Here is a 19,615-nt window from a genome sequence, read left to right on the forward strand (position 1 = left end):
TACTGAGAGTCCAAAATTCCACAAAACCGGATGAACGCTTAGGATCTCCATTTATAGTGAAGTGCAGTGACACAGTGGTTTACAGTTTCCAATCAGTCATCCAATTTTGATTTTGAAATTTTAAGACAAACCTCAGCGTTCTCCATTTCAGTAAAATGAATGCAAATTCCATTTCTCAGAGAGTAACACAAGCAGTCTGGGGTCCTTTGTTTCCCAGGCGCTGAGGACTTCCGAATGCCTGTGACTCAGAGTTCTTAGTTCAGTAAGCCGCCCTATGAGGCGGGCGAAATGCTGGGGCTCTTCCCGATGGTACAGTTTCGAATACTTAAACAAAAGCTGGAGAACTGATTCTTGTAAATTTTCTACATGCTGCTTATTTTTAAGACATGGACGATCTGAAAAACAAATTTATCTTAAATGTTGATTTAAAGTGGTAGAAATAATGAATTCATTTATGATAATGCAGCTATTAAATAATAAAAGTCACAAGTACTTACAGAACCCTAATTCACATTAGACTTGATAATTGTCTTTGTTCCTCGTTTTATTTAATCTCACAATATTCCACTGCACTACGCTCTACCTTTATCACACTTTTCAGATCAGCTCCCCAAAACGTAGAGCGTTAATTTCCACACAGTCCCGGGGGAAGGAGAAGATCAGTGAGTAATGGTGGGAATATAATAGCGTGAGAGACTTGCCTGGATCTTTAAAATAGAAAGTAATGTCTCTACAGCCAACAGGAAGCAAAGGATAAGACGTTGTGTCTTCCTACCCTGAGATATGAGCCAACTGGGAAATTCTGAAGGCTTCAGCAGCCTCATCCATCGGGTCACTAACTATGCAGCAATGAACCTCACAGGCTCCTTTTATTGTATCTATATTCTTAATATGCAGTGGGTGGGGGAGGAGGGAGACAAATAAATCTTAAGAAGCAAAAATAGAGGGCTGGAGAGAGCACTCAGCAGTTAAGAACACTAGCCACTCTTCCCAAATACTGGGGTTCAATTCCCACACCTACATGTGGTTCACGACCATCTGTAACTCCAGTTCTAGGAGATCTGACGCCCTCTTCTGGGCTCACAGGCACTGTGCACATGGGGTTCATATGCAGACAAGGAAGACATACATATCAACAAAAATATATGAATAAAAAACTTTTACAAAGCAAAAATAAAATAAGAATGTGCTATAGAGAATAGTAAACAGGGAACAGATAGGGCTCTGAGCAAAAAGTGGCAAAGAGGAAACAATAACAGTGGGCTCTGCACAAGAGCTTGCCGCGCTCAGTGGATTTCTATGTCAAAAGCAATGTGGACAGGTAGAGGATGAAAAAGGAAAAGGAACAATACAGAATAATAGAAAATAGGAAGCCACCAACGGGTACAAAGAGAGGAATGAATGACATGATCTGGCTTACAGCATAGAATCAGAAATTTCAGTTAGATAAGAGGATTCAAGTACACTGCTTAGGCTAGAAACAGTAAGAAGTAAGCCAGGCAGTGGTGGTGCACACCTTTAATCCCAGCATTCAGGATTCAGAGGCAGTTGGATCTCTGAGTTCGAGGCCAGCCTGGTCTACAGAGTGAGTTCCAGAACAGCCAGGGCTACACAATAAATAAATAAATAAATAAATAAATAAATAAATAAATAAATAAAATAAAATAACAGAAAGAAGGAAGGAAGGATAGGATTAAGTGCTAGAGATATACTTTAGAATTGAGCCAACAGATTTGGTGCATATGTGTTATTAGTAAAGGAGAAAGAAAAGATGTTATACCAATTTTTTTTTAATTTGCACCTGCAATTTGAAAAATGGAGATATGGTTTAGTACAAGTTGAGAGGAAATATAAAAAGATGAGGTTGAAAAGTCTCTGGAGTTCAGCTTTCGGCATTTTAAATTTAAAATACCTGCTCAACAGTCACATGGAAATCTTAAGGAGTCTATTTAATAAACTCTGGGGGAGCACACCAAGTTGGCAGATAAGTTTGCGAGCATCAGATACACACAGACTTTTAATGCCAAGAGATAGGATGAAGTCATGAAGGAAGTGAGTATAGAAGAAAACAGGGCCTTGTCAGATCTGGCATCTTTTGATCTCGGCAGCCCAAGGCACACCAGGGTGTACCAAATGTGGACAAAACATACTCATAAAATAATGAGTTAATTTAAAAGAAACTGAGTCTTAGAGCAACTTAAATATTTATCATTGTGAGAGATGAAGAGGGCAGAATAAAGGAGACACAGAATTGCCAACAAGCAGGGGTGATGTTCCTGAGATTCAGTGAAACAAAAAAAGTTCTCAAGGTTGGTGGGATGCCTCAGTCAGACAGGCCTGAATACAATCCCCAGGACCCACATGGTGGAACAAGAGACCCAACTCCCATAGGGTGTCATCTGACTTCCACATTTGTGACATGTACATGCACAAACACACACACACATAAATACACACACACAAATAAATAAATATTTTTAAATGACTAACAAAAGAAAAACACCCATATGAGTTAGTGGTCAGGTGGTTTGGTTTGGAGTGGAAACGTCTTGAGACTGTCAGGCTTTTTTACAGTTTTTGCACATTTTTGGTTTTGTTTGTGGTACTGAGTATCAACACAGTTGGCAACACGGTGTTGGCTGGACTACAGTCTGCAAGGAGAACCTAACATTTCCACCTAACAATGAGTAGCAGTGCCAAGATCATGAATGGGTAAGTTGTTGGAAATAAATATCTGAGCCCTGAGAACAGACATTAAACAAGGATCAACTGAAGGGAGAGATAAAAGTGATGAAGTTCTTCTCGCCATAAAACCTCAATGAAAAGTATCTTAATGACAAATGTATAATTTAGGCGAGCCCTGTGCCCCACTGAAAATATTCTTACAGACTGAGAGCATGGCATGTTCCTTGTTTTAGAAGATCCCACTGAGAAGTATAAAGGATGTTGGCTATGCACATTGTTAGTCCCACTTCTGAGAGGCAGTGAAATCCTCAGACAGCTAGCACACCTGAGCTCTAAGCTACTACTGTTCCATGCAGAATTTGTAGCTGAATTCCTAAACTGAACTGAAAGAAAGAAGACTTTTATGGTCCAGCTAGGGTGAACTTTTCCTAGGTAGCTCTCTGAGCTGGTTTTCCAAATATTCAAGTTCAGGTGACTGTAAACACTGCTATCCAGTACTGGAAAGTGGATAATGAAATCTGGCTGCATTGGAGCCTACATGATTGCCCTTTCAATGAGCGTACCTAGTGAGCCTTCTTGAACGCTGATGCCGCAGAAAGTTAGAATAAAAAAGAACACAAATATGTCCTGCCTGATCAATCAAGACGGGGCAGTGGTACCCTGGGAAGACTTCAGTGGCCTGAAGCAATGTGGTACCCATGCTGAGCGACTGTCTCACTTTAACCTGAAGCCAGTGTGTAAAGCAGACTACATCATGTCAAGAAGATGATGAATTGACACAAAAAGCCAGAGATCTTCATCACGGCTACAAAACTCCACCCAAAAGCTCAAAGGAAACCGGAAGTCCTATTGTTTTCTTTTAAGTGCTTATGAGCTTCTCTACCAAACATAACTAATGGGTTGAGTAAGATGAAGACCGAGGAGAACTGACCTGTAGGATCAGCAATGCCAAGACCCTGAAGCTACTGACTTCAGTGGTGAACTGGGCAGGATGGAGTGAAATCTGACTGTAGAGGATTCAAGAGTAAGAGGAGTAAAATGGAGATTAGATTATAGCTAACTCCCTAAAGAAACTTTGTCTCTCAGGGGCTTGGGAGAGGGTATCCAAGAGGGCATGAAGGCAGGAAAGCCATTTTGAGATGCAGGAAATTACAACTCCACGGTGAGCTTAAAGGAGAGCAAACTGTGATGGAATGATCAGTGCATTCGACTTCAGTGAGCAGATTAATAGCCAGCAACTTCATGATCCCGTGCAGAATTAACCCAGTGCTTTAAAGCAGGCAGTTTTTACCTGAGAAAAGCACTGTTATCGCTGTAAGCAGAGCGTATTCAGTATCTGTTACATTAAGTTCTCTCATTCTTCTGTAGAAGTAGGAGAGGGACGCAATGAATTCTTTAGTAATACCTAAAAAGATCAATATAAGTGTATTTTCATCAGAATGTAACAGACGCAAACACATTGTGATTATCTTTCTTTCTCTAAAGCAAATCTAAAAATGAGGCGAGGGTGGGACTCAGGATGGCTGCCTCTGCGACGGCCAGCAAGAATGATTCTCTTTGCTGTGCTCTTGAAGGCCATGCCTGAACCTCAGTAGTGGGCTCATTAGGTGGGCAGTTGAGAAAGACCAGAACAATGGCAGGGTGTCACCACAGGGACCAACTAGGAGGCTGCGGGACTGAGAAGCGCCTCTCTGGGAGCTTCTGGATTATCCACAGTAAGGCTCCCTCTTCTACCCATAAAAGTGGTTGGTACTGTGATGTTGGCTGTATATGACATCAGCATCCTAGGAAACTTTGAAAAGCACCCACAAGAACAATTCAGAAGCTTCCCGCCTATATATGGAAAGAATTGCAGTGTTATAGCCAAACAGAACGCTCACTGGTGACCTGTCTAACATTAACAAACGTAGTAGCTGTGTCTACAAAGGGTTTCACCACTGAAACACTCTTGGCAGACAAACCAGCAACTATGAGAAGAGCCCATGGCACTCTCCTTGTAATAAAATTAAAGGAAGGGAGAAAAGGAAGCAAGGCCACCCATATGATACTTTGTATCGCACGATGTTACCAGTTAGAGTAGCAGAAGGACCGCCTTCCTCGAAAAGGTTTTCCAAAGAATAAACATTTTCATCACTGCTCTGATTATGTGCTTTCCATGTACCAGCTGAGCGCTTTGATGGTCTCATAGTACCTAGCAAAAGAGAAAAACACAAACTCTAATTTTCCCCCTAATCATTATATAGAGAGTAAATTCACTATCTTTTCAGAATTCAACATAACTATCATGTGAAAAACAATCCCCTAAAGTAATATCTTTAGCATTTTTGTTACTGGAACGTAAAACCAGATTAATAGCTCATATTTTGTAGAAAGAGTGTAGAGAAGACTCTCCAAAATGAGTTTTCCATGACACTATAAAGAATGTCTTTCTTAAACACGCACACCCTCCAAGCATCTCTTTAGTGCCTCAGAGGCTGCAGACTCTAAAGCAAACACTATTCAAACAATCACCGACTAGGCTATCAGGAGTCTCCCATTAACAACCTTATGGTTTAGTGTATACAAGAAAGAACAAGCAATAAATAAATGAATTTAATAGGTCAGCACTACAGCAGTGCGGCTAGTGAAGGCAGCTGGCATTGCCGGCGGGATGTTTTGTTGCTTTTGTTTCTGCCATCTTGCTCTTCTTCCCTTATCCTCAACCAACATAAAACTTTTCAATTATTGCACGCCCACATTAGAACAATGATGGGTTTCCTGCTCTATTCAAAAGGTTGATTGATTAAAAAAAAAACATATTTCTGCTGGGCAGTGATGGCACACACCTTTAATCCCAGCACTTGGGAGGCAGAGGCAGGCAGATCGCTGTGAGTTCGAGGCCAGCCTGGTCTACAAGAGCTAGTTCCAGGACAGGCTCCAAAGCTACAGAGAAACCCTGTCTCGAAAAACCAAATATACATATATATATATATATATATATATATATATATATTTCTGATTTTTGTGGAAGTGGGGTACTGAATAGTAGGCTCAACACTTGCCTACTTTACTCCACCACAGAGGTGCTCTACAGATAAGTAGCCTATAGTTGTGAGTTTCAAAGCAAGCATACAGCCTTAATGTTTTAACACCTGTAAAAGTCCTCCCCATTAGAGGAGCCTGGCTTAAGAGCACAGAAGCCCCCACCCACCCGAGCTGAGGAGCTGTGGGCTGTTGAGAGCTGCTGTGGGGGAGAATACAGTTTCTTTCTTTAGGGGCTTGGTCCCTCAGAGTTGACAACCTCCAGCGGATAAGCCCGCACCCATGTGCACACGAGTAGCACTAATTAGAGTCACTGGGTTATTTTTAAGAAGGGTGAGGGAGAACATGAAATTAGGAGAAAGATGTGTGGGGAATCCTGGGGGAGTTGGAGGGGGAGGAAGTGGGGTGAGTGTGATTGAAAAAAAAATGTATACATGTAAGAAATTCTAATGTGGGATTTCCCTCTGTATGGTATGAATATTACCATTGGCTAATAATGAAGCTACTTTGGCCTATAACAGAGCAGAATACAGCAAGGCAGAAAATCCAAGCAGAGACAGGAGGAAAGAAGATAGTGTCAGGGAAATGCCGTGCAGCTGCTGAAGGAGAAGGATGCCAGAACCTTGCCGCTAAGCCACAGCTTGTGGCAATGCATAGATGGATAGAAATGGGTTACTTTAAGATATAAGAGCTAGCTAGAAATATGACTGAGCCATTGACTAAACAATGTTGTAATTAATATAGTTTTTGTGTGAATATTCAGGTCTGGGTGGCTGGGAATGAAAGAACAGTCTCTGTTTACAAAAATTCTCACAAGAATAAAAAAAATCAACTTTAAAAAGAATGACTTTGTTGAGAGAAAAAATGCTAGATGAATATATTAGAAAACTATTTATAAACAGCTATTATGAGGCATTTGTTTCTACACTAATTGGTAAAATAAAATGAAAAAATAAAAAGAGGCTGGTGATGTCACTCAATAAGTAGAGTTCTTGCTTAACATGCACAAGGCCCTGGGCCCCATCCCCAGCACCACATACACCAGGCATAGAGGCATGCATATGTGGTCTCATCAACTGGCAGGCGGGAGCAGGAGCATCAGGAGTTCAAGACGCTCCTTGTCTATATAGTGAGTTCTAGGACACTTAAGGTACATGAGAGTCTATTTCCAAAAACCAGTGTTTAAAAATGTGTTTGTGTATGTGAATACTTAATATTACATCATTTGTTGCTAAGTTTAACATGATTATGTGAAAGTTAGATAAAAATCTTTTCTTCTTTTTACTTCCAGAGGTTGATTCTTTCCCGCTGTAAAGCTGGGCTGCGTGAAGGAACATCACTTCAGTCTTCGACTCTTTCTGTAATGCACTCTGATCCTCACTGGTTAAATTTTCAAATCCTTAAAAAATACAAAGCATGAAGAAACAAGATAATCAAAAGGTAATATTCATGAGTTCAGTGTTTAAAATATAATTTCTTTACCTATCATCCCTAAATACTTCTTGGGAAAAAATCACAACACATAAATTCAAATCTGAATAGAATTATTGATTCTACGTGGTAATATTTTAGACTTTTATCAGAACTAGGTGACACTTCTCTTCCAGCAATAACAAATCAAATATATCTGCTTTAGCCTTGAAGAATGTAATTTTACAGTGAGCTATTGTACCTGCAAATATAAAGAGACTGAGTTGTGTATAACTAGGTTTTAGTCAACTGTTACTTGTTCTAGTACTGTAGGGAATTTCTTTGTTTCCTGATTCATCTGAAAAAAAAACTACATCTTTATAATAAATTTTGTAAATATTTAGATTAACACCCACCTGATTAATTGAAGTAGATAAAATAAGCTTTTTTTTCTTAAGTTAGAAGTAGCATTACTGACAAAATAAAGTTTTCTGCTGAAGCCAGGGCCTCCCTCACATCAGACGAGTGTCCTGCCCCGAGCTGTGTAATCAGCCTCACATTAGAGGCTTTGTTTTGCTGTGCTACCCTTTTCCCCTAAAAACAGAATTTGGGGCTGGAGAGATGGTTCAGTGGTTGTGAGCATTTGTTATTCTTGCAGAGGACCTGGGTTTGTTTCCAGCACCCACATGGTGACTCACGACCGTCAGTAACTCCAGTTCCATGGGATCCCACATTCTCTTCTGACCTCCATGATATGGTGTGTACATGGTATGAATGCACACTTGCAGGCAAAACGTGCATAACACCAAAAATAAAAATAAATCTTAAAAAAAAATGAAACAGAGTTTTACCTGGGAGTTCCTTGGTAAAATTTACCAGCATATGTATGTGTAGGACTGCTGCCTCGGAGAGTCTCAGAAAACTTAGTTCAGGGTTGGAATACTCCTGCAGCTGATCCATAAAAAAGAAATCAAAATGATAAATGGTATTTTCTTTCAGATAATTACTGACGTTTTAACCATTTTGCTATCATTTCCTAATAACAGTCATTACAAGTTATCTCTTGCCAGAGGTGCATACATACGAGCATACTTGTTTCCCCTACAGGGACCGTGAATTGTTGGTGAGCAGTAACTATGGTAGTCATAAGATGATGTTCCTCTTGAGTCAGTGACATGCTTTCCTGAACCTGTAAGGAAACAGAGTGCACCTGTAAGGTGTGCCTGTCACACCCATTGTCAATAAAGAAACAGCAGACAGTATGGAAGCAAAATCTTGCCCCTTTTCCAGATCTGGTGGTGGATGATACAAGCTTGCTGTCTGCTCTGTCATCTTCCCCTTGGACGTCCGAGTAAAGGGCAATCTTCTGCTTGAAGTTCTTGCGAAGCCTCTTTGACTTACACTGGATCTCTGTGAGCAAACCTGTGATGTTACAAAATTCACACAAAGCATTTTTGTCTCAGAAGATAACACTGTAGGATTTGATGAAAATGGTCTTAAATGAGTATACAATCCTAGATGCCTCTTGTGCATGTGTGCTTTAACTAACTGTCCGGTATTACTTTCTCTTCATGGCTATATTGTCTCCTTGAAATACAATCATACTAGACAAAAACTAAGAGCTAATTTTTCATTTCCAAATTATGTTTAGATTGTTATACAAAAAATTACACATTTATTGCATCTTGGAAATGAGATTGTCATGTTACAGAGTAGTAGAATTACCTATCTATAACTTTTATCGCTGGCTTTACTAAGAAAGACTCTTAGGATTTTCAAAATAAGCTAAGTCAATTTTTCCTCCAAGCCAGACAAAGCATTTAGTTATTTTTCAAATATGAATAATATTTATTTGAGGATTGTTTTGTTTGCTTGGGGGTTTTTTTGTTTTTTGTTTTTGTTTTTTTGCTTTTTTAGAGACAGGGTTTCTCTGTGGTTTTGGAGCCTGTCCTGGAACTAGCTCTTGTAGACCAGGCTGGTCTCGAACTCACAGAGATCCGCCTGCCTCTGCCTCCCAAGTGCTGGGATTAAAGGCGTATGCCACCACCACCCAGCTGTTTGCTTGTTTTTAAAGATTTACTTTCAATTCTTTATATGAGTTTGTGTGTGGTTATACACCCATGACTGCAAGTGCAAAGATGCCAGAAGAGTCATATCCCCTTGAGCTGGAATTGTTCTCGGTTGTGACCCCCACAATGTGGGTCTTCTGCAAGAGCAGCATGTTCTTAAATGCTAAGCTGTTCCTCCAGCCTGACGATTATTGCTTTTATAGAACGTTTAATCGTCCATTGGTGCCTTTATTGGACCAGCAACAGCTACCATAAGTCACTACTCAAGATTATACAAGTATCAATATATCCGTCATATTCATAAATATTTAAAACACACCTATTAAATAAAAATAAATGAGGAACTGAAATATACCACAAAACAAAAACTTTAAAATCCTTCTAAATTATTATTTGTCAGAGAACAAGAATACCCAAAAATAGGAAACCATTTTAAACCTATCAGGTATTGGACATGGTAGTACACACCGGTAACCCAGCTACTCAAGAGACTTTAACAGAGGATCACACACTGAATCCAGCCTTGGAAACTTGGACAGAACCTGTCTTCAATTTTTTTAAAAGTAGAAAAAGAGTCTATGGGTGTAGCTTAGTGGTAGATTGTAAAATATGTGGGAAACCGGAGCTCAACCTTCAATGCCACAAGAAGGCAAACTAGGGAGGAAGAAGAAGAGTAAAGGGAGAAGGAAGGGAAAAGGAGGAGAAGAAGGATGAGGAGGGAAGAGAAGAGAAAAGAAGGAGAAAGAAGAGGAAGAAGAGAAGGGGAGGAAGTGCAGAAGAGGAAGGGATGCCCAAAGTACTACACCCATGACAGTATTAGGGCAACTGGGTAAACATGGTATGAAGAGCTCCAGCAGTGGCGGCAGGGTATGGATGACAAGAATAATGTGAAAAAGGCTCATGTTCACCAATCACAATAATTATGCTCATCAGTTTTTTGCATCACCTTGCCACGGTTTGATGTGGGATTCCCCCTCTCTATGCTATGAATATGTTTTACCATTGATTAAGAAAGAAGCTTCTTTGGCCTATGGCAGGGCAGAATAAAGCCAGGCAGAAAATCTGAACAGAGATATATAGAGAGAGGGTAGGTAGAATCAAAGAGACGCTATTTGCTACCGAAGGAGAAAGATGCCATGTAGTCACCCAAGAAGCAAGAGGTAACAAGCCACGAGCCTCGTGGCAAAATATAAAATAATAGAAGTGGGTTAATTTAAGATGTAAGAACTAGCTAGAAATACGCCTGAGCCATCAGCCAAATAATGTTGTAAGTAATCTAGTTTTTGTGTGATTATTCGGGTCTGTGTGGCCAGGAAACAAAGCACAGCCTCTGCTTACAAGAATTCCTTGAAGTTACAGCAAAGGGTGCTTCATTTTGCTTATAGAGTCCCTCAGAAGACTCTGCGTTCCTTTCACGAGCATTTTCTGACACAGGTTAAAAGGCAACTTTTGGTCCAGGTACGGTGGCAAACATTATTAATCCCAGCACTTGGAGGGCAGAGGCAGGGGGATCTCGATGAGTTTGAGGCCAGCCTGGCATACTTCTCAACCTACATAATGAGATCCTGTCTATAAAATAAATTAATAATTAAAAGACAATTTTTTCCCAGGGTTTCTTCGGACTGAACTGTGTCTCCCAAACCCCATATGTTAACGTGCTAATCTCTAAGGGTATTTGGAGACAGGTCCCGATAGCCATGTGTTAACTAATAATGGGCTGTATATACCTGAATATCAGGAAGGCTTTTGAGAACTACTACCTTTAAATTTTGCACTTTTTCCACTCAGTATATAATTTTAGATTAAGTAACATAAAAATACAAGATCATTTAAATTATTGTGCATATTTATTCTATTTTATTTTATGTGGTGCGTTGCTTGCGTGCCTGGTTCCTGCAGAGGTCAGAAGAGGGTGCTGGATCCTCTGTAACTGGGGCTGTGAATAATTGCCACACAGACTAGGAACTGGGCAAGAGCACTACCCAAAAGAACTTCTAATTAAAATAAATCTTTGACTGATTCCAAAATTAGAGCAAAATAGTACAGAGAAAAGTTTATGGAAATCACTGCTTAAATTTAAAATGCCATCCATACTGAGCCATCAATGTACATATGTGTGTGGTGTGCATGTGTCCATAGGTAAACAAACATGACAATATTCAAAGTAACTCTTAAAGAATGCTTTACATTCTCAATAAGGTTGGAATTTTTATTTTATTTATTTATTTATTTTTTTTTTTTTTTTTTTTTTTTTTTTTGGTTTTTTGAAATGGAGTTTCTCTGTGTAACAGCCCTGGCTACCCTAGAACTCCCTCTGTAGACCAGGCTGGCCTCAAACTCACAGAGATCCATCTGCCTCTGCCTCCCGAGTGCTGGGATTAAAAGCGTGAGCCATCACCACCTAGCTATTTTATTATTTTTAAATTCAATGTTATTGTACAGAGGGGAGTGTGAAAGCAGCCCCCCCACACCAATACAAATTATGCAGCTGAGCTTCCCGCATTTGTTATAATCACAGGGGTCAGCTCACCCCGGTGCAACGGGTGAGCCTTGCCCTGGGAAACCACCTGCGTGATCATGGTGACTTCCTGGACAGGTAATTAAAGTTGGGAAAAAGTCGAATCCCCCTCAGAAAAACAAAACCAAGCCACAAACACAATGGCACTTACATTCTGCCAACATCCCCACTGCCTTGCACTTTTTCAGTCTGCACTCTTGGCATTTTCTACGCATGTACATATCCATTTCACAGTGGCCGCCATTCTTGCAACTGTAGACTGCATTTTTGGTGATGCTACGGCGGAAAAAACCTAAGGACAAAGGTTTTCAAAGTTTAATATTGATATTTTTAGCTACTGCTCATTTTATTAACATTTTACATTCATAATAAAGTAATCAAGTTAACTAGATTATTTCAATAAAATAAAATGTGGATTTCTTAATATACATTTATCTGGAAAGTTACCTAATTCTTTCCAATCGGTGTACTCAGTCCTTCATGAGGTTGTCCCTAACGCTATAGCATCTGGAGATTATCACATTAAGATGACTCTATTCTACTATAGGTAAATTACTTGTAAGAATTTTTTAAACATTTTACAGAATAGCAAGATCCCACAAAGCATCACTCAATGTTCCTTTGATAGAATCTAAAACAAAAATGTCAGAAAAGCCTCTCTTTCCTAAGACCCCACATTTTGATTTCAGCCCACAAAGGCAGGAGCGCCCCTCCAGACTGTCCCGCCCCCTTGTGGAGCACTTCCGCTTCTTAGGAGAAAGCCCTTCTCTTCCCTCTCCAGCTTCATTCCTTATCCTAAAGGGCAATCCCTGCCATTTCCTGCTCGCTCCAGCGAGGTTGCCAGCTGAGTCAATGCCCCCTCTAAAGTTCTGCCACATATTCACTGTTGGTAGACAATTGAGAGAGTTCTTTCATGGTTTCAGTTCAGCAAAATAAAAGCTCAGCTTCGATTTTCAAAACCGTGCCTCGTTGTTCCGCTCAGTTTCAACGGTGAGATGCTGAATTCAGAAGCAGCCTTGCCCTGGCCAGCTACTCAGGATGCTGTTACTTCATTTCCTGTAGTCTCCATTTGGCAATTCTTTGTAAGTGTTGAGAAGACTTAGAGGTAAAATTTTACCCTGAACATACATGTCTGTTTATGTTCCATTGCCCTGTTTACTGTTGTTTGGATTGGTTAGTTTCTGAGGGTGCTGGGACCAAATACAAAATGAGGTGCTAAGTGCCCTGGCGCCTGCCTGCATTCCCGTCCCCATACTTATTGGTTAAGGAAGGGCCGGACTGCTTATAACCATTAGAATTGAAGACTCTCACTCTTCACAAACACTGCCTTTTGCATCCAGACTTTCAATTTCTTCTCTTTCTTTACAAAGAAAAAAAAAATCTTTTGACTTAGAATCAGAGAAGTCATTTATTTCAGATTTTCTCCAAGAGTGTAAATTATTTCAACCACATAAAAAGATGTCACGGTTAACATTGTGATCTTAATAAAAGGTTATATGGGGCTGGAGAGATGGCTCAGTGATTAAGAGCATTGCCTGCTCTTCCAAAGGTCCTGAGTTCAATTCCCGGAAACCACATGGTGGCTCCCAACCATCTGTAATGAGGTCTGGTGCCCTCTTCTGGCCTTCAGGCATACACACAGACAGAATATTGTATGCATAATAAATAAATAAATAAATAAATAAATAAATAAATAAATAAATATTTTAAAAAATAAAATATAAGGTCATGTATTGTTCCAGCATCAAATTCTTCCAGGAAAAAAGAAAACCTTCGCTTGTATGTATTGAGTTTGATACTGAAATGTGAAACTCCTCATCAAAAATGAAGAGGCAGATCTGGTAAGGAAGGCCCTTAGTATCAGCACTTGGGAGACAGAGGCAGGTGGATGTCTGTGAGTTCAAGGAGAGCCTGGTCTTTACAATGAGTTCCAAGGCAGCCAGGACTGCATAGAAAGACCTGGTCTCAAAAAGGGAGAAGAAACAGAAGAAGAAGAGGAAGAGGAGAAGGAAAGAAAGTAACCCTAGGATCTGGCATGGTGGTACATGTCAGCACCTTTAATTCCAGCACTTAGAAGGCAGAAGCAAGCAGATCTCTTAGGGTTCAAGGCCAACCTGGTCTACACAGTGAGTTCTAGGCCAACTAGGTCTACACTGAGACCCTGTTTTAAAAAAAAGAAAGAAGAGAAAAGAAAGAATAAAGGAAGGAAGGAAAGGAAGGAAAGAGAGAAACTAACCCTAAACTTAACATTTTATTCTCCTGCCTTTGATACAGATTGATCCTTTTAAATTTGCTTCTCCCTGGATTTGTTTCTCATGGCTTACACTTGATCTTAGCCCAAAGGCCGAGCCTTTGATTGCTTTGATTGCAAGCCATGATTGCTTGAGTTTTCTGAAGTGTTTTCTACATGTGTGGGTGTTCTGCCTGTGTGTGCACACCAGAAGTGTGCAGCGCTGTCTGTTTTGCTGTGACTTAGCCCTTACCTTTGCAGCCTTCACAAGTAAGTGCGTTGTAGTGATATCCAGACGCCTTATCACCGCAGACCACGCAGAGTTCATCTTGCCCCTTCCAGCGGAAAGAACAAGTTGGTCTGGACCTTTGTATCCCAGGGAATCCATCCTCCTCATTGTGAACAATGTAAGTGGACTGACTCGATTCACGAGCATCAAGTCCACTCCAGCCGCCACCACCGTAGTGTGGATCCAAGCCATATGTGCTGAAATGGCTTTGTAAAGATGGGGACTGTAGAGCTGGAGGGAACTGAGCGGGAGAATACGGACAATAGGGTGGGTCTTGGAAATCGGTGTCACACAGCTGGTAGTGGATTTGTTCTGGCAAAATATCTAGTTTTATTAACACAAAAAAGAATAAATAAATATCAAATATTCATAATTTTTTTCAAACTTCAAAATGTTTTATGTTCAACAGAATGTTAGCTCAACACTGCACCTTAGGGCTTCCTGTCTAACACAATAGGAGCACAGTATATAGAACTACAATACCTACTGAATAGAAGTATACAGAGGTGGATCAAGAGCCAGAAGAAAGAGCATTAATTGCTAGTGGTGGATACATTAATCTAGCCTCTCTCCTTAGGGAAAAGGGAATATATCCCAGATTTTTAATTGATTTTTCCCTTACCTTTTGCATTTCCTTTGTTATGGTTACTGTCTCAACACATAAGTGGGAAATCTGTCCCTCTCGGAAACAAGTCTTCTAGGAAGCAAAGCCCTAAGCAGAGAAGGCTACAGGCACAATAATAATACATTCAGAATCCCACACACAGGCCCAGAGGCAGGCTGACCACAGCCATGCCCCATAAGTCCTGTGTTAACTAAGCCATTGCCTGGGCTCCTTATCTAGAAATATCCTTGGTACTTTGCAAACACCTGTCCATCCAAGTCATACAGAGAGGTGCCTCTTGGTATAATTTGGTAATGTCAACTTTGGACCCACTTCCTGATGTGGGATTCCACTCTGTATGTGAATACCATTGGTTAATAAAGAAACTATCTTGAGCCCATGATAGGATAGAACAGAGCTAGGCAGGGGGTGGTAGGGTGGTGGAAGGGGACACAGATTAAACTGAATGCTGGAAGGAAGAAGGCATAGTTAGGGAAAAGTCATGTAGCCCCCTGGAGCCTGACGTAACTTTATCTGGTAAGCCACTGACACATGGTGATACACAGATTAATGGAAATGGGTTAAATTAATATGTATGAGTTAATCAAAAAGAAGCTAGAGCTAATGAACCAGGCAGTGGTTTAAATAACATAGTTTCTGTGTGGTTATTTCAGGGCTGAGCAGCAGAGAACCAATAAGCAGCCTTCCTTGAAATAAATTGGTTTCTTCTAGACTAATGTGGTTTGAAGGATCAAGTCACCCTGAAAGGTCTCTGTGAACAGCCCTCAAAAAGTTACTTTGCTGAACAAACAGCAGGAAGCAGTTTGGAGAAGAACTATGCCCATATTCAAAAATATTGTCTATAAATGTTTGTTTACATTTAAAGGGGGATATGATATAGAGATGAATATTTTCAATTGGTATGAATCTTGGTTTATTGATACAAATTTAAGGTCAATTTTGTTATACTGTGTATATATATTTCTGATGTTTATTAAGATATCATATTTGTGCAACTCATTTAAAAATATAATGTATAATTAAGAAAAATAGGTTAATAGAGAGTCATCTATAATAGTCAAGCTTGTAGACATATCAGTTAGGCTTTCTAGATATATAGAGATATATTTCGGTTAGATAGTTTTATTTTATTTATATTATTATTATTATTATTTGCAGTTTTTCAAGACAAGGTTTCTTTGTAGATTTGGAGCCTGTCCTGGAACTAGCTCTTGTAGACCAGGCTTGCCTCAAACTCACAGAGATCTGCCTGCCTCTGCCTCTGCCTCTCAAGTGCTGGAATTAAAGGCTTGTGCCACCACTGCCCAGCTAATGGTGTGCATTTGTAATCTCAGCACTCCTACAAAGAGATGAGAGTCATAGAATTCCCAGATCTTACAGTCAAATAGCCTAGAGTACAAAGCTTAACAAAGGAAATCAATAAATAAAAATTTAAAATACATATAAACTATAAGATAGCACATGATATATTATTGTCAAGATCATCATAATTTCCAAGAGCCAAAGTACTCCTTGCTTTCAGGAAAATTACTGGATGTAATTCAAAATATTAGCTCTGAAAGAACCCAGCAATGCTGGCTTACTCTGTGTCTGTAGCCGTAATTGTACTTCTGCTATGCGGAGTCATCAGAAGAGTTGTTGGATGATTAGGGTTAAACCTGCCTTCAAAATTCTACTGTCAAAAGCAGTTAACAGGATAATTTTTATTCACGTAAAATCATTCACACAAAGCCGGGCGGTGGTGGCGCACGCCTTTAATCCCAGCACTCGGGAGGCAGAGGCAGGCGGATCTCTGGGAGTTCAAGGCCAGCCTGGTCTACAAGAGCTAGTTCCAGGACAGGCACCAAAGCTACAGAGAGACCCTGTCTCGAAAAACCAAAAAAAAAAAAAAAAAAAAAAAAATCATTCACACAAGTCACTTACAGTCCACAGCATCCAACACCAGTGCAGTGCTGAGTACTACCAAATAGCCTGATATAAGACAAACATTTCTGGGGAAATAGCTCAGCAGTAAAGTGCCCCCAAAGCATGCTGGGACCTGGGTGCAATCCCCAGCACCACAAAAAAAAAAAAAAAAAAAAAAAAAAAGGAAAAAGCAAAGACTCAGTAAATAATTAGGCTTTTCCTGCCCGATGGAAATGAGAGTTCGAGCCCTTTATGAACTGGGTGTGATATCGTCCTATCACAGGCTTAGCCTGTGTGTGGAAATCTCTAGTATCACTTGCCTTCTTTTCTCACTTCCTTCTGTTTTCCAAGTCTTACATTAAGATTAAAATTTCCAGTGTAGTTGGGTGTTGGGGAGATGGCCCAGTAACTAAGAGCCCCTACTGCTCTTGCAGATAATCTGGGGTTCAGTTCCCAGCATTCACTTGGTGGCTCACAACTGCCTGTAATTTCAGGTGCAGGGGACCTGACACCCTCTTCTCGCCTTCCCAGGCACCTGCGCTCACGGTAGACAGAAGACCCACTCAGTCACACAGAGACATACACATAAAATAGAGAATAAGTAACTCATCTTTACAATTTTTTTCAAGGAACCTTTAGTTCAGGTTCAATTTAACATAAAAGCTCGCCTCTATTTGTCCTTAAAACTAACTTCAATTCCTGCAAGTTAATTTTTTTAATTGAATACATTTTTTAGATTTATTTATTTTGTGTGTGAGAGAATTTTGCATTAATGTATGTCTGTGCACTTCTGGTGTGCCTGGTGCCTGAAGAGGCCAGAGAAGGGGACTGAACCCTCTGGAACTGGGACAGACCGTTGTGAGACAGTTTATGGGAGCTGGGAATCAGAGTCTGGTCTGAGTTCTTAGCTTAGCTTAACTGCTGAGCCATCTCTCCAGTCACACACACACACACACACGCACACACACACACACACAAAATGTTTTAACAGATCTACTACATTTCTTTTTTTTTTTTTTTTTTTTTTTTTTTTGGTTTTTCGAGACAGGGTTTCTCTGTGGTTTTGGAGCCTGTCCTGGAACTAGCTCTTGTAAACCAGGCTGGTCTCGAACTCACAGAGATCCACCTGCCTTTGCCTCCCGAGTGCTGTGATTAAAGGCGTGCGCCACCAACCGCCCGGCTACTACATTTCTTATTACATACCGAAATGTTGTGCGGGTTCAGCAAGACAGTACCCATCAGATGCAGTGACATACATATTTGCCATTCTCTGATCCAGTTTCTACTGCTTTGTTGACTTCAGCAATGCTAGACACTTTCAGAATAAAACCTGAGGTGGGGGAGAATTGCAACAGATTACTTATGATTTTATTATTACAATATAAATCCGGGCATGGTAGCACATGCCTGTAATTTCAACACTCTAGAGACTGAGACAGGACAATCTTCATCGTAAACAACCAGGACTACATCGTAAGTTCAAGACCAGCCTGAGCAATATATCAAGACAGTCCCAAGAAAACAACCAAAAGTTGCAATATTTTCTTTTGTAAATAAAAATTTTAAGCTGGTTAGATTGCTCAGGGGGTAAAGAAGCTTGCAACAGAAGTGGCAAGTTCAATTACTAGAACTCATGTAAAGGTGGGAGAGGGGCACCAACTGCACAAAGTTGTCTTCAGCCCTCTACCTGTGCTCTATGACACATGCATTGCCCACATATGTCATGTGCATATGTGGGCACACACACACACACAAACAATGTTTTGGAAAAGAAAAACGGTAAAATTTGCAGAATTTATACAAGAGACTTATACTTCCATTTTAATCAAGCAATTTCTCATATTTTCAAACACCAAATTATTTAATTTTGCAAATTTCTTGTTGCTTAGCCTTTAAATGACTTAATAAATCTGGCAATAATCATTAGAGGCATACCAAATTTGAAGTTACAGCTCAAACACTGTTCCAGTGTTACTTATGGATGCTGAGTTATGCCCCTCTGAACCTTGGCTTCATCAGTTGTAGTACCAACACTCTTCCAGCAAAGGCATTGGAAGGAGCAGATTAGTGCACGTGAAACTCAACACAGCTCTTAACATGAACTCATTCCCTCAAAACTACTGTTCTTCTAGGAGACTGAAGAGATGGCTAAGCAGTTAAGAGCACTTGCTATTTTCTCATAGAGCAGAGTTTGATTTCAATCTCAAAACTACCTGCAGCACCAGCCTCAGGCAGTCTAACATCTTTTCCTGACCTCCACAGGCACACACACACACACATACACACACACACACACATACACACAAACACACATACACATAGAGACAGACAGACACACATGCACACACAGGTACACACAGAGACAGACAGACAGACACAGAGAGAGGAGAGAGAGAGCATCGTAATTTTTTGTTGTAGTTTGGGCAGGTATAGTGGCATACGTCTTTAAACCTTTCAGGAGTCAAGGGGCAGATGGATCTCTCTGAGTTTGAAGCCAAGAGTCTAGAAAAGACTTACAGGCCAGCCAAGATTACATAATAAGACTTTGTCTCAAAGTAAATAAATAAATCTTTTTTAAAAAATTATTCTGGGGGCTGGAGAGATGGCTCAGTGGTTAAGAGCATTGCCTACTCTTCCAAAGGTCCTGAGTTCAATTCCTGGCAACCACATGGTGGCTCCCAACCACCTGTAATGAGGTCTGGTGCCCTCTTCTGGCCTTCAGGCATACACACAGACCGAATATTGTATACATAATAAATAAATAGATAGATAAATAAATAAATAAATAAATAAATAAATAAATAAATAAATAAATATTATTCTGTTGGGTAACAGTGGCACGTGCCTGTAATCCCAGCACTCG

At 40.2% G+C, this 19,615-nt stretch overlaps 1 protein-coding gene and 1 non-coding gene across 2 annotated transcripts; both read right to left on the reverse strand.

Moving 5' to 3' along the window:
* Positions 1-147: 147 nt before the first annotated feature.
* LOC130890010 (bile acid receptor-like) lies at positions 148-18,019 on the reverse strand. Its single transcript, XM_057793939.1, has 10 exons — positions 17,956-18,019; positions 14,187-14,546; positions 11,855-11,995; positions 8,396-8,538; positions 8,201-8,305; positions 7,968-8,067; positions 6,992-7,105; positions 4,754-4,876; positions 3,977-4,090; positions 148-395 (listed from the first exon to the last, which is right to left on the reverse strand). Exons 1-10 carry the CDS (start codon positions 18,017-18,019, stop codon positions 148-150), a joined length of 1,512 nt encoding a protein of 503 aa, XP_057649922.1.
* On the reverse strand, positions 11,627-11,789 carry LOC130890284 (U1 spliceosomal RNA). Its single transcript, XR_009058724.1, has one exon. It is a non-coding gene; the product is annotated as a U1 spliceosomal RNA (small nuclear RNA).
* Positions 18,020-19,615: the final 1,596 nt, after the last annotated feature.

Source organism: Chionomys nivalis, chromosome 18, assembly GCF_950005125.1.
Source record: "Chionomys nivalis chromosome 18, mChiNiv1.1, whole genome shotgun sequence".
NCBI lineage: Eukaryota > Metazoa > Chordata > Mammalia > Rodentia > Cricetidae > Chionomys > Chionomys nivalis.